Raw genomic sequence first — 14448 nt, 5'->3', positions numbered from 1 at the left:
CCGAAGCTCGTGTCCAAGTTACAAACACTGTCCTTAGCCATCAACTCATGCGTCTCTCTGGAAGCTATCTGACATTGAATCACATCATCTGCAACCTTGGCATCTTTGGGTTTGTGGGGGTGCGACCTACGCAGACTCGGGGAGAATGTGCAAATTCCACACGGACTGTCTAATTACATTCAACTCATGGGATTGCTAGCAAAATCATCATTTATTGTCCGTCCCTATACAACTAGTGGCTTTCCGGGTCATTTCAGAATATAGTTTAGAGTCCACTACATTTCTGTGAGCCTGGAGCCACATGAAGGAAATAGTGGCAGTTTTCCTTCCCAAAAAGACATTTATGAACTAGATGGGTCTTTAAGACAATCTGGTAGTTCCACATTACTATTACTGATATATGTTTTTGTTTCAGTTCCTGATTTAATTAATTAACTGGATTTATATTATGATATTTAAAGCTGGTGTGGTGGGAATTGGATACCGGTTTCCAAATCATTAATTCAGAGCTCAGGATTACTGCTCCAGCAACAAAACCACAAAGTTACCACACTGCCATCATCGAGAATGGTGTTCCCGCAGTCAGCTTTACAGTACAGCAGTCTGGAAATAGTGTCATAGTGAAGCAGTTTGAATCCAGTGTCCTCGCAGTCAGCATCGCACTGAAGTGGTCTGGGAATAGTGTGCTTGCAGTAGGCATCACAGTGAAGGGGTCTGGGAACGGTGTCCTCACAGTCAGCATTGCAGAGAAGCAGTCGTGATTTTGAAAAGTGTTTTTTTTTAAAAGATCAGAGTAACTGAGAAAGAACACAAATAAATGAAAGTCAGGGATGTTATAATAAAATAATACAAGCCAGAAAAGTAGGATAAGGGAGGTAAAGGTAGTGTCAAGGAGTAAGCTATTTAAGTATAACTGTTGATTAAAAAAAGGAGTAAATAAGGGGCTTAAAGATAGCCATAGCAGCAGAGCCTCCTGCGCTACGAGGTTTCAGTTGTCCGTGGTGACCACGTGCAGGAAGTGTATCCATCTTCAGCTACTGGCTAACCCCATTTCGGAGCTGAGCAAGTCGTGGATAGAACGTTCAGTGAGATGGTCACACCAAGGTGAAGATTGAACAGACAGAAAGGGCATGGGTGACCACCCGGCAGAGTAGAAGAAGGCAGGTAGTGCAGGCGTCCCCTGTGGCCACCCCATTCTAACAGATATACCGTTTTTGATACTATTGGTGGAGATGACTGTGTAGGGGAAAGCAGTGGCAGCCAACTTCATGGCACCATGACGGGGTGTGATGCACAAGAGGAGAGTAGGAAGATTGGCAGGGCGACAGTGAAAGGGGATTCAATTGTAAGGGGAACAGGCAGGCATTTCTGTGACTGGAAAAGAGACTCTAGGTTCAGGGATGTCACTGAATGCTGCAGGGCATTCTGAAGGGGGCGGGCAAACAGACAAATATTCTGATGCATATTGGTACCAACAATATAGGCTGAAAAAGGGATGAGGTCCTGCAAACAGAATTTAGGGAGCTAGGAAGCAAGATTAAAAAACAGGACGCAGAAGATAGTAATCTCTGGATTACCTCCGATGCCATGTGCTAGTGAGGAAAAAAATAAGTTAGGCCAGATGCATACATGGCTGGAGAGATGGTTCAGGAGGGAGAGCTTTAGATTTCTGGGACATTGGGACCATTTTGGGGGGTGGTAGGACCTGCAAAAGGCAAACGGGTTGCACCTGAATGGAAATGGGGCAAGGATATTTTCTGAAAGGTTTACTCATGCTGTTGGGAAAGGTTTAAGCTAACTAGGTAGGGGGTTGGGATCCTGAGAGAAGGTTCAGCATGGTTAGATGCACAGCCAAAAATTAGAAGAGACAACATGTGAGTCAGGAAGGCATGGGAGGAGGGGGTGTTTGGTGCAGGGTTTATTGCATTTGGGAATGTAATGTTTTTGTTTTGTTTTTATGAAATGTTAAAATGCAAAAAAATTGAATAAAAATACTTTTCAAAAAAAGGAAGGTGTAGAGGTTAGAGCAGTGTTTTTCAAACTTTTTTGCCCGACACTCATTTTTACCAACCGGTCATCTTTCGCGACCCACCATTTTCTCTTACCTCTATTGTGAGAGGTGAGCCTGGGTTTATATTCTATAATCTAGAGTAGCGAAGAATGAGAAATGACCTCATTGAAACAGGTATCATTCTCTCAGGATTCTACAGAGCATATGCAGAATGTAGGTTTTCCTCAGATGGGTGGTTTACAGATGATATGAAAATTGGTGGGGTGGTAAATAGTGAGGATTATAGCCTTAGATTACAGGAAGATATAGTTAGGCTGATTAGTGAGAAATAGAATTAAATCTTGATACGTATGAGGTGATGCACTTGGGAAGGACAAACAAGGCAAGGGAATACATGATGAACGGCAGGATCCTCGGAAGAGGATCAGAGGGACCTTGGTCTGCATGCACACACCGGTCCCTTAAGGTAGCAGGGCAGGTGGATACAGTAGTTAAGAAGGCATATGGTATACTTGCCTTTATTAGCCGAGACAGAGTTTAAGAACAGGGAAGTTCTGGAATCCACATTATAGGAGGGATGTGATAGCACTGGAAAGAATGTTGCCTGGGCTGGAGAGTTTTAGTTACAAAGAGAGATTGGCTGGACTGGGGTTGCTCTCTTTGGAGCAAAGGAGACTGAGGGGGGGAGGGGGGGGGATGACATGATTGAGATGTATAAAATTATGAGGGCCATAGATGGACAGGGAGAACTTTTCCCCTTCGTGGAGGGATTCAATGACCAAGGTGCATAAATTTAAGATAAGGGGCATGAAGTTTCGAGTGGATGTGAAAAAATACCTTTTCACCCAGAGGGTGGTGGGAGTCTGGAACTCACTGCCTGAAAGGATGGTGGAGGCAGAGATCCATGTAACATTTAGGACGTATTTAGATGTTCATTTGCGATGCCAAGGCATACAGGACTATGGGGAAAGTGTTGAAAAATGGGATTAGAATAGCTTAGTGGTTGTTTTTGACCAGCGTAGACTCAATGGGCCATAGGGCCTTTTCTGCTCTGTGGACTTCTATGACTCTATATCTACTCCATCTCTAACTTACACCTTCATATCATCACCTGATTCCACCCAGCCTCAGCTCATTTACTGCTGAAACCTTGTGCGTTTGCTACTTCTCGACTATTCCAATGCTCTCCTGGCTGGACTTCCATCCTCTACCCATAATCTGTATCCTAACTCACATCAAGTTCCATTCACTCCAAGACTCGTGGATCCACATTGGCTACCAGTATAACAATTTTTCATCCTAGATTTGAAATCTCACCATGGCCTTGCCCTTCCCTATGCTGCAGCCTCATCCAATCCTACAACCTTCCATGATCTCTTTCAGTTCTGGATTCTTGTGCATCCCTAATTTTAATTACTCCAGCATTGGTGATCAGGCTTTGTTGTTGCTAACCAGAGGAATTGCAGAGTTTTTGGAAGACAGGCTTTTAGGTGTGAAGTTTTTTTTAATGTGCTCTGCTCGAGTGTTTACAGATAATTGGACTCGAACAGCATCCAGAGGTTGTATTGACTCAGATGCTGAGGGTTTCAAACACAGCACTCTCAAGCTCTCCAACATCCATCCCCATACCTGAGGCCTTTCATCTCCATCTCCCCCATAGGAACCCCTCTGCTTGAGGGTGGACCCTCACCCACTACTCCACCCTGAGTTTGTTATTAGTCCCTCCCCTGGGTTGGTGCTCAGTCTTATCTGATCCTGAAACCAAATTTCCAGTGTTTCTGTCCGAATGGATTATAAGCCTGTAAATCAGACTGACTGCACAGGGAGGGAAATGAGTGATGGGGAAAACCTGTTACATCACATTGTCCCATGCATGTTGTGGAGTTCAGGATTCAACTTCACAGAATCACAGAATTGTTACTGCGGAGAGGAAGGCCATTTGCCCATCATGTCTGCACCAACTCTCCAAATGAGCATGTACCCCTGCACATTGTTTATATTCGTAATCATATCTGTGGTGAAATGCCTACAAATATAGCTACATAAATGTATAAAGCTGTTTTCCAATATATCTAATCATAGGTATGACCTGCCAGTGGGTGGCACCAGACATGCATCACGTGACTGACATGACTCGGCAGTTGGTAGTAGGATGGAAAGTAGGACAGTCGCACTTAGAGTAAATTCACCTAACCTGCAGGTCTTTGGACTGTGGGAGAAAACCAAAACAGCTGGAGGAAGCCCAGGCAGACCCTGGGAGAATGTGCAAACTCCATGCAGACAGTCACCTGAGGTCGGAATCGAACCTGGGTCTCTGGCGCTGTGAGCAGGAGTGCTAACCACTGTGCCAACTTGCTACCCGGGCTCGAAACACCTCGCGAGATCCGATGTGACCTCGTGAAACGTTGTGATGTAAATCCTAATTATTATGGGTGGGATCACATTTTAACAAATCTACATATTATAGTGAGGCAGCTAGTTTCACTCTAAAATGCAGTTTCTTGAGGTACCCGAGGCGTTGGGATTGATCCCCTTCACCTCGGAGACCTCGGGTGAGCTCCGTTCAGCACTGGTCACCACAAATGGGGTCAAGACGGAACGGCACCTGTGGAGGTCTCCCAGGTGATTGGAGGCCCCAAGGTGCATGCCCTTTGGGCAGGATGGTACCCTGATACTGGTGGTGCCACCCAGGCAGTGCCAGCCTGGTACCCTAGCAGTGCCACCTGGGTGTCATCCTGCCACTGCCAAGGTGCCCAGGTGGCACTGTCAAGGTGTCACGCTGGCATTTTTTGTATAGGTGTACCAAAATACATCACCTCACACTTCTCCACAATGAACTTGTTTGCCACCTATCTGCCCACTCCACCAACTTGTCTCTGTCTTTTAAAGTTCCACACTGTCCTCTTCACAGTTTACAATACTTGGAGTTTCTATCTTTCCAGCGAACTACTGGGTCACTCTGTTCTTGCCAAACCAAATAAAATTTGCCCCTTTGGGGCAGAAATTCCTTTGTAGAAATTCTGTTTATTTCTTTGACTGTCCACTGACTTCTGCGCAACGGAATTGGAATGGGCTTTTTAAATATAGATTCTCATAATGGACCCATAGCCTATGAAGGTGGCAAAACACAAGAGCTGTTACTCTAAATAATTTTTTTAATCCTACTTCCCTCGAGGCAAAGCAGCCCTTAACCAGTTCCTGCCCAACTTCAGTGGAAAGCCAACTACATATCTGTTTTCTGATGTATAGCCATTTTGTTCTTTTCACCTCATATTGCAAAGCTTGATCCTTTACAAAGCATAAAAATTTAAAAGATGTGAACCCGTTCAACGTGGTTAATTTGAAGCATGAAGAACAGATGGTCAAGTACTAATAAAATTATTTCTTAAATAAAACAAATGTAAAAAGTAATTTAGACATAAGTTATTCCAGGACACCCTGTTATATTTGCATGTAAAATTGTAGTTTGATATCTGTATGGCTGTAATTTATCCATGTACATGGCCACAATATTCACCTGTAGTCCCACATCCTTGTCTCCTTTCCTCCACTTCAACCCTGCCGTCATTGATTTTAGTTTCCATTTAGCGACATATGATCAAGTGACTTTAACATCCTGCCTTTGCATCGTTCCATCCCCCACGACCGCACTTTGGGAAATCAGACCATAAGACTTTTTCTCCCAGCATACAAGCAGAAACTCAAGGGAGAATCCAGCTAAGAAGGTTGTGTAGTGCTGATCTGAGGAAACAGAAGAGCTCCTACGTGACTGCTTAGAGACAGTGGATTGGTCCATATTTAAGAACTCAAATGAATGAATATGCCACCACCGTCACACATTTCATCAGCAAATGTGTGGATGACTGCGTGCCAAAGAAAGCAGAGCATACGTTCCCCAACCGGAAACCATGGCTCAATCGCGAGATTGACTCCCTACTGAAGGACAGGTCTGAGGCGTTCAAGCCAGACGACCCTGACCTATACAAGAAATCCAGGTATGACATCCGCAAAGCCATCCGAGATGCCAAGAGAGAATATCAAACCAAGCTAGAATCACAAGACAGACTCTGGCGGTTGTTGCAAGGCCTAAACAACATAACGGGCTACAAAGCGAAGTCGAGCAGTATCTCCAGCCGCAGCGCACCCCTCGCCGATGAACTCAATGCATTCTATACTCGGTTTGAGCAGGGAACCAACCATCTGCTGTCGAGTGCCCCAGCAGCCCATAACTCACTCATACCCACCATCACAGCTTTTGAAGTCAGATCGGCCTTCCTGAAAGTGAACCTTCGGACGACGATGGGCCCGGACAGGATCCCTGGTCGTGCACTCAGAGCCTGCGTGAGCCAGCTGCCAGATGTGTTCGCGGACATCTTTAACCTGTCCCTACTCCACTCCGAGGTCCCCACCTGCTTCAAGAAGACCACCATCATACCCGTGCCAAAGAAGAACCAGGCAACATGCCTCAAATACTGCCGTCTGGTGGCCCTGACTTCAGTCATAATGAAGTGCTTCGAGAGGTTGGTCATGAAGCGCATCACCTCCATATTCCCAGAACGCCTTGATCCACTGCAATTCGCATTCCGCCGCAACCGGTCCACAGCAGACACCATTTCCCTGGCCCTACACTCATCCCGAGAGCACCTCGACAACAAGGACTCCTACATCAGACTGCTATTTATTGACTACAGCTCCGCCTTCAACACCATAATCCCAGCCAAGCTCATATCAAAGCTCCAAAACCTAGGACTTGGCTCCTCACTCTGCAACTGGATCCTCGACTTTCTGTCCCACAGACCACAATCAGTAAGAATAAACAACACCTCCCCCACAAAAGTCCTCAATACCGAGGTCTCGCAAGGTTGCGTTCTTAGCCTCCTTCTCTACTCCCTGTACACACACAACTGGGTGTCAAAATTTGGTTCCAACTCCATCTACAAGTTTGCTGACGATACGACCATAGTTGGCCGGATCTCGAATAACGACGAGTCAGAATACTGGAGGGAGATAGGGAACCTAGTGGAGTGGTGCAGCCACAACAATCTCTCCCTCAATGCCAGCAAAACTAAAGCGTTGGTCATTGACTTCAGGACGCAAAGTACTGTACACACCCCTGTCAGCATCAACGGGGCCAATGTGGAGATGGTTAGCAGTTTCAAATTCCTGTAGGTACACATCACCAAAATTCTGTCCTTGTCCACCAATGTCGACGCTACCACCAAGAAAGCACAACAGTGCCTATACTTCCTCAGGAAACTAAGGAAATTCGGCATGTCCACATTAACTCTTAGAAACTTTTACAGATGCACCATAGAAAGCATCCTATCTGGCTGCACACAGCCTGGTATGGCAACTGCTTGGCCCCGGACTGCAAGAAACTTCAGAGAGTTGTGAACACAGCCCAGTCCATCAAACAAACCTGCCTCCCATTCATTGACTCCAACTACACCTCCCGCTGCCTGGGGAAAGCGGGCAGCATAATCAAAGACCCCTCCCACCCGGCTTACTCACTCTTTCAACTTCTTCTATCAGCAGGAGATACAGAAGTCTGAGAACATGCACGAACAGACTCAAAAACAGCTTCTTCCCTGCTGTTACCAGACTCCTAAACAACCCTCTAATGGACTGACATCATTAACGCTACACCTCTGTATGCTTCATCCGTGCCGGTGCTTATGTAGTTACATTGTGTACCTTTTGTTGCCCTATTCCGTATTTTCTTTTATTTCCTTTTCTTTTCATGTACTTAATGATCTGTTGAGCTGCTCGCAGAAAAATACTTTTCATTGTACCTCGGTACACGTGACAATAAACAGCACGGGCAGCACGGTAGCATTGTGGTTAGCACAATTGCTTCACAGCTCCAGGGTCCCAGGTTCGATTCCCGGCTTGGGTCACTGTCTGTGCGGAGTCTGCACGTTCTCCCGTGTGTGCGTAGGTTTCCTCCGGGTGCTCCGGTTTCCTCCCACAGTCCAAAGGTGTGCAGGTTAGGTGGATTGGTCATGCTAAATTGCCCTTAGTGTCCAAAATTGCCCTTAGTGTTGGGTGTGGTTACTGGCTAATGGGGATAGGGTGGAGGTGTGGGCTTGGGTCGGGTGCTCTCTCAAAGAGCCAGTGCAGACTCGATGGGCCAAATGGCCTCCTTCTGCACTGTAAATTCAATGAAATCCAATCCAATCCTTTGATTAAACATTCCTCTTTCCAGTCCATTTCCTCATATATTCCTTTGTTAAGAATAAGAATGATATACAGACTGAATCTTTATACAGGAACTATCAATCTGTAGGAATATAAAATACCTGTGATTATTTCCCAACAATTACATATGTGTTTATTTATGTTTTCTAGGTTTGGGTAGAAAAGAAAAAGCAAATTTGTCATGAAGAACAAAAGAAACAGAAACTGAAAGTCCAACAGGAAAATGAGAGGCGAGAACAGGTGTTCAAAGTTTAAGAGTTTTGTTCATCTCAAATATATTGGTTTGATAACGTTTGTTAGATTTTGAAATGTATGAGACTAGGACTATTTAATCAATTTAATTAATCCTGAAAATGACTAACTATAATGTTTTATGGTTTATTTTATCATACTTGCAAAAATGCTCAAATATAAGGTGAGTTCTGAATTTTAATGGTATTTTTAATGTCAGACATTATGCGTTACATGTGAGAAATTATAGTTTGCAGGATGAGAATGTCGAATCCCACCTATTTCTGCATTATAGCATTGGTCTCCTTCAACAACATGATCAATTGACTAACAGCTTTGCTCATTACAAATGAAATATGCTGAAGCATGCTCAGGACCCAGGGGTCAATTAGACATATAGAGGAGAACTTAAAATAAGTTGGGCTTATTCACCCACAGCAGTTGGTTTAAGTGTAGCAATTAATAATTTCCAATATGTATATTCTCTGTCATTGTTTATGATAATTCTGACATCTTATACACTATCTTAATTGTGGAATATTTGCATCATATAGAGGTCACCCAGCCCATCATGTCTGTGCCAGAAAATGTAAGACCGATACAATTAAGCCAGTCCCTGCACTTTCCCTATACCACTGCACATTTTCCCCTTTATACATTTATTTAATTATTGAATCTTTTTTCATCACCCTTTGTGGCTGTGCATTCCAGATCATAACAACTTGCTATGTAATTTCTTTTTTACTCTTGTCGCCTCTGGGTTTCATGCTAATCAGAGTAAACCTGTGGCTTTTAGCTACCAAACATTCTGGAAATGCAAACACTTGTTCTTACTTTACTATCATCAAACGATCAGCCATGATCTCATTGAATGGCGGAGCAGGCTCGAGGGGCCAGATGGCCTACTCCTGCTCCTAGTTCTTATGTTCTTAAAACCCATAAAGATTCTGAACACAAACATCTAATCTACCCTTAATCCTCCTTTATTCTATGGAGCCCCAGTTTCTCTAGTCTGTCCAGGTAACTGAAGTCTTTCAGCCTGGTACAATTGTAGTAAGTCTCCTCTGTGCCCTCTCTACGGCACAATGTCTGGAATTGGCCAGTAATGTATTGGGACTAAACCAGTGTTTTATAAAGGTGTTGTATGACTTTTGTATTTTAGGGGAGGAGTAAAAAGTGTAGGAATACAATGGTTATAGGGGATTCAATTGTAAAGGAAATTGTAAAGAGTTTCTGTGACCGCACGCAAATGAGACTCCAGGATGGTATGTTTCATAGATTATCATAGAATTTACAGTGCAGAAGGAGGCCGTTCGGCCCATCGAGTCTGCACCGGCTCTTGGAAAGAGCACCCCACCCAAGGTCAACACCTTCACCCTATCCCCATAACCCAGTAACCCCACCCAACATTAAGGGCAATTTTGGACACTAAGGGCAATTTATCATGGGCAATCCACCTAACCTGCACATCTTTGGACTGTGGGGGGAAACCGGAGCACCCGGAGGAAACCCACGCACACACGGGGAGGATGTGCAGACTCCGCACAGACAGTGACCCGAGCCGGAATCGACCCTGGGACCCTGGAGCTGTGAAGCATTTGTGCTATCCACAATACTACCGTGCTGCCCCATGTTGCCTCGCTGATACTAGGGTGAAGGAGAACGTTAAAACTCCACACAGTCACCCAAGGCCAGAATCAAACCTAGGTCCCTGGCACTGTGAGGCAACAATCATTGTGCCACCATATTCCTTTGTAAATTCTTATTTTATCATTGCAACCTCTTTTCCCACCTATTTTAGTGTCATCTGCAAATTTGGCTATCTGTCTCTGCCCCCAAGTCATTAATATAAACTGTAACGAGTTGGAGCCCGAGCTCCGAACCCGCTGGCATACCACTGCCAATGAGAAAAAGATCCATTTTATCCCCATTCTCTGCTTTCTGTTGGTTAGCCAATCCTCTATCCAAGCTAATATATTACGCCCAACTCCATGAGATCCTACTCTTTTGTGCGATACCTTATCAAATGCCTCTGAAAGTCCAGATACATTCCCGTACCAGCCTCCCCGGACAGGCGCCGGAATGTGGCGACTAGGGGCTTTTCACAGTAACTTAATTGAAGCCTACTCGTGACAATAAGCGATTTTCATTTTCATTTCATTTCATCTACAGGACCCCATCTTCTCAGAAGTCTAGGGAATTAGTCAAACACGATTTAACCTACATAAAACTATGCTGACTCTGATTGATTGTGTTTTGACTTTCCAAATGTCCCGCTACTACTTCTGAATAATGGATTCCAACCATTTCCCAGTGATAAACATTAAACTAACTGTAGTCTCCTACTTTCTGCCTTTCTATCTTTTTCAACAGGGGCATTACATTAGCCTTGTTCAATCCACTGGATCCCTTCCAGCATCCAGAGAATTTGGAGATATTATAACCATTGTCTTTACACTCTCTGTTGTCACATCCTTTAAGATGCTAGATTGTTGGCCATCAGGCCTTGGGGACCTGTCTGCCTTCAATCCTAATAGTTTGCTCAGTACTTTTTCCCTAGTGATAGCGATTGTTTAAGTTCCTCCTTTTCAACAACCTCTGCATTACTTGTTACTATTGGGATGGATCTGGTGTCCTCAGCCCTGAAAACCAAGGCAAAATATTGATTTAGTGTCTCTGTCATTTCTGTGTTCCCATTATTAACTCCCCAGTTCCGTTCCCAAAGAGACCACCGTTGACTTTAGCTACACTCTTTTTTATATACTTATAGAATCTTTTGTTATCCTTTTTTATATTTTGCACTAGATTTTTTCAATAATTTACATTAGATCTTTTTACAGCTTTTTTAGACATCTTTTGTTTGTCTTTAAAAGTTACCCAATCCTCCAGCCTGCCACTGACTTTTGCAATATGATATGCTTTAGTTTGTGCCTTTATGTTATCTTTAACCTCCTTTCTTAGCCATGGATGCATTTTCCCCTTCGTATAATCTTTCTTCCTCTCTGAATTATATTTTAGTTGGGAGGAATTGAACATCTCCTTAATGTCTGCCACTGTTCATCAGTTGTCCTAACTTTTAGTCTCTCTGCCCAGTCCCAGAGGGCCAAATCTGTCCTCATGCTTATGTAATTACCTTGGTTTAACCCCAGAACACTAGTGTGGGACTCAATTTTATTGCCCTCAAACTGATATTGAAATTCAAGCATGCAATGATCACTCTTCCCTGGAGGATCACTCACTACAAGATGATTAATTAATCCCATCTCATTACACAACACTAAATCCAAAATAGCCTGCTCCCTGATTGATTTGACCACATATTGGTCGAAGAAACAATCACTTATAAACTCTCTGAACTCTCCCTCGAGGCTACCCTTGCTAATTTGATTAATAATAATATTTATTAGTGTCACAAGTAGGCTTACATTAACAGTGCAAAGAAGTTACTATGGAAATCTCCTAGTCATCACATACTGTGTCCTATTGTGGAACTACTATTAGGGGACCTATAGATTACTCCCACGAGGGATTTCTTTCCTTTGCTATTTCTTATTTCTACCCAGACTGATTCCACCTCTTGATCTCCAGTGCCAATATAATTTCCAACTACAGCACTGATCCTTCCATTACTAACAAAGCTACACCACCTCCTTTTCCTTTCTGTCTGTCCTTCCAAAACACTGAGTACTCTTGGATATTCACCTCCCAGACCTGGGGCAGGATTCTCCGAGGCCGCGCCGGTTGGGAGAATCGCCAGCCGCGCCAATTTTCCACGCGATGCCGGTCTGACGCCCTCCCGCGATTCTCCCAACAGGCGAAATCGGTTCCGTCGTGTTCCGTGCAGCGCAAGCCGGAGAATCGCCCGAGACACCCAAAATGGCGATTCTCTGGTACCCCCGCTATTCTCCGGCCCGAATGGGCCGAAGTCCCGACGGCGTGACCCCAGTTCACGCCGTCGCCGTTTACACCTGCTAAATCCAGTCGTCAGCCAGTCGTGCTGGCTGACGCTGAACACAGAGGTGGGTGACCAGACTGTCCCAGAGGCTCCGCAGACTGGGGAAGGCTTCCCCGAGTACGCTACGGCCAACAGGGGGTGGGGGGGGGGAGGGAGGGAGTGAGTGGAGGTGGGAGGGGGAGAAGGAGGGAGTGAGTGGAGGTGGGGGGGAGAGGGAGGGAGTGAGTGGAGGTGGGAGGGGGTGAGGGAGGGAGTGAGTGGAGGTGGGAGGGGGAGAGGGAGGGAGTGAGTGGAGGTGGGAGGGGGAGGGAGGGAGGGAGTGAGGGAGGTGGGAGGGAGTGAGGGAGGTGGGAGGGAGTGAGGGAGGGAGTGAGGGAGGTGGGAGGGGGTGAGGGAGGGAGTGAGTGGAGGTGGGAGGGGGAGGGAGGGAGGCAGTGAGTGGAGGTGGGAGGGAGTGAGTGGAGGTGGGAGGGGGTGAGGGAGGGAGTGAGTGGAGGTGGGAGGGGGTGAGGGAGGGAGGGCGTGGAGGTGGGGGGGTGAGGGAGGGAGGGAGTGGAGGTGGGAGGGGGAGAGGGAGGGAGTGGAGGGGGTCATCCATCCGCGGACGCCACATGTCAGCCGCCCTGCCATGGCAGGATGGTGACGAGGACACGCCCGCAGGTTTTCGTGTGGCTGATGGGCAGAGCCCACTGGCGCACTGGTAAGGAGGACGGTGCTAACTGACCGTCGGACGCAGACAGTGACCAGGGATTAGGCTGGCCGCGTGTCAGCAGCGCAACCAGGCCACCGGGGCACACAGGTATCCCATGGCAGCCGGCTGCTGAGGTGTCGAAGAACCTCCGTGTAACATGTCATTTCTCTGCCCCCCACCACCCTTCTGTAGATCACCATGTATGCCAATCAGACGGCGATGTTCACCGCAGTGGTTGGAGCCGCTGCACTGCAGTTGGCCATCCAGCAGCGTCGACTGAAACAGCCTACAGTGGATGCAGATGCAGGGGCTGCTGCTGCAGCAGAGGGGATGGCCGCGGAGTGGCCCGTCATCGCCGCACAGGCCGCAGACACTCATGGCCGGTATGTTCAGGGGGATGCCGAGGGGAACACTGACCCCCAAACGGTGAGGAAGGCACAGAATCCGGGCACTGATATAGAAGTGCATGGTGGTTAGGAGGATGAGGAGGAGGAGGATGGCATGCAGCAGGGTGGGGCGTGGGGCGCAGGACACAGAGACGACCCGGGCCCGTGCTGGTAATGTCCAGGAGGCTGCACGACGGCACCGTTAAGGACAGCGGGCATGCAACGCGTTGGTGGCCACAAGGTTCACGCGTGGGAGGGGATCGCTGAACACTACTACTTGCATCGCCAGTCGTGCACATGGACACCACACAGCCCCCCCCCCCCCCCCCCCCCGCACCCCCGCTCCGCGTACACTGCTCCAATTCGACATCACCTTACCACTGCGGCACTACGGTATAGCACTACATTGATGACTGTGTCAGCGGGTGTGATCAGTGCCATGTTGAATGATGACAGCCCGATCTGCGATGAGCTGTGAGCTCATATTCGTTAGACAAAGTCTGACTCATCGCAATAGCTGAACCATCCATCTCGGTGGTCACTGCGTTCGTCAGGGACACTCCATCACGTGCCCGTGTGGGGTAGCTGGCGTCGGAGTGCTGAGGACTACGGTGTCCAACTGTGGGAGATGGGGGGGTGGAAGGGACTGCACACCCGGCACCGACGTTTAATCGCTCGTCAACCCCAGCGATACTCGGTCACCATCAGGAGCCCCGTGGCACCGGACATAGCACGGAGTCGTACAAGTTAGGTGCAACAGTGAGTTTAATAGTGAAAGTTACATACAGATGCCCTAGCCTCTACAACCAAACTGTGCCCTGCACCCGTGCCAACTTACTATGTGTGCAACTTCCTTGCCTTACGGGCCCTACCACTGCGTCTAAGTGTATCCCCAGATGGTACAGCAGGAGTGGAGGCGGACTGCTGAGAATCATGCCCTGCGACATGGCTCCCCATCGGCATGCGTTTCCTGGGG

The 14448-nt window shown here is 46.9% G+C and overlaps 1 protein-coding gene across 11 annotated transcripts in view; it reads left to right on the top strand.

Moving 5' to 3' along the window:
- Positions 1–14448, top strand: part of map9 (microtubule-associated protein 9) — a 181389-nt gene that overhangs the window by 115115 nt on the left and 51826 nt on the right. For 9 of the 11 annotated variants that reach the window (XM_038792282.1, XM_038792281.1, XM_038792276.1 and 6 more), the window contains one exon: positions 8360–8449. In XM_038792282.1, coding sequence (XP_038648210.1) covers positions 8360–8449 — 90 coding nt within the window. Of the gene's footprint in view, positions 1–8359; positions 8450–13278; positions 13470–14448 lie in introns of all 11 variants that reach the window. The other 2 variants (XM_038792286.1, XM_038792285.1) reach the window with 1 other exon arrangement.

This window comes from Scyliorhinus canicula, chromosome 3 (assembly GCF_902713615.1).
Source record: "Scyliorhinus canicula chromosome 3, sScyCan1.1, whole genome shotgun sequence".
In the NCBI taxonomy this organism is placed as follows: Eukaryota; Metazoa; Chordata; class Chondrichthyes; order Carcharhiniformes; family Scyliorhinidae; genus Scyliorhinus; species Scyliorhinus canicula.
The sequence above is the reverse complement of the archived record's forward strand: the minus strand, read 5'-3'. Positions and strand labels throughout refer to the sequence as shown.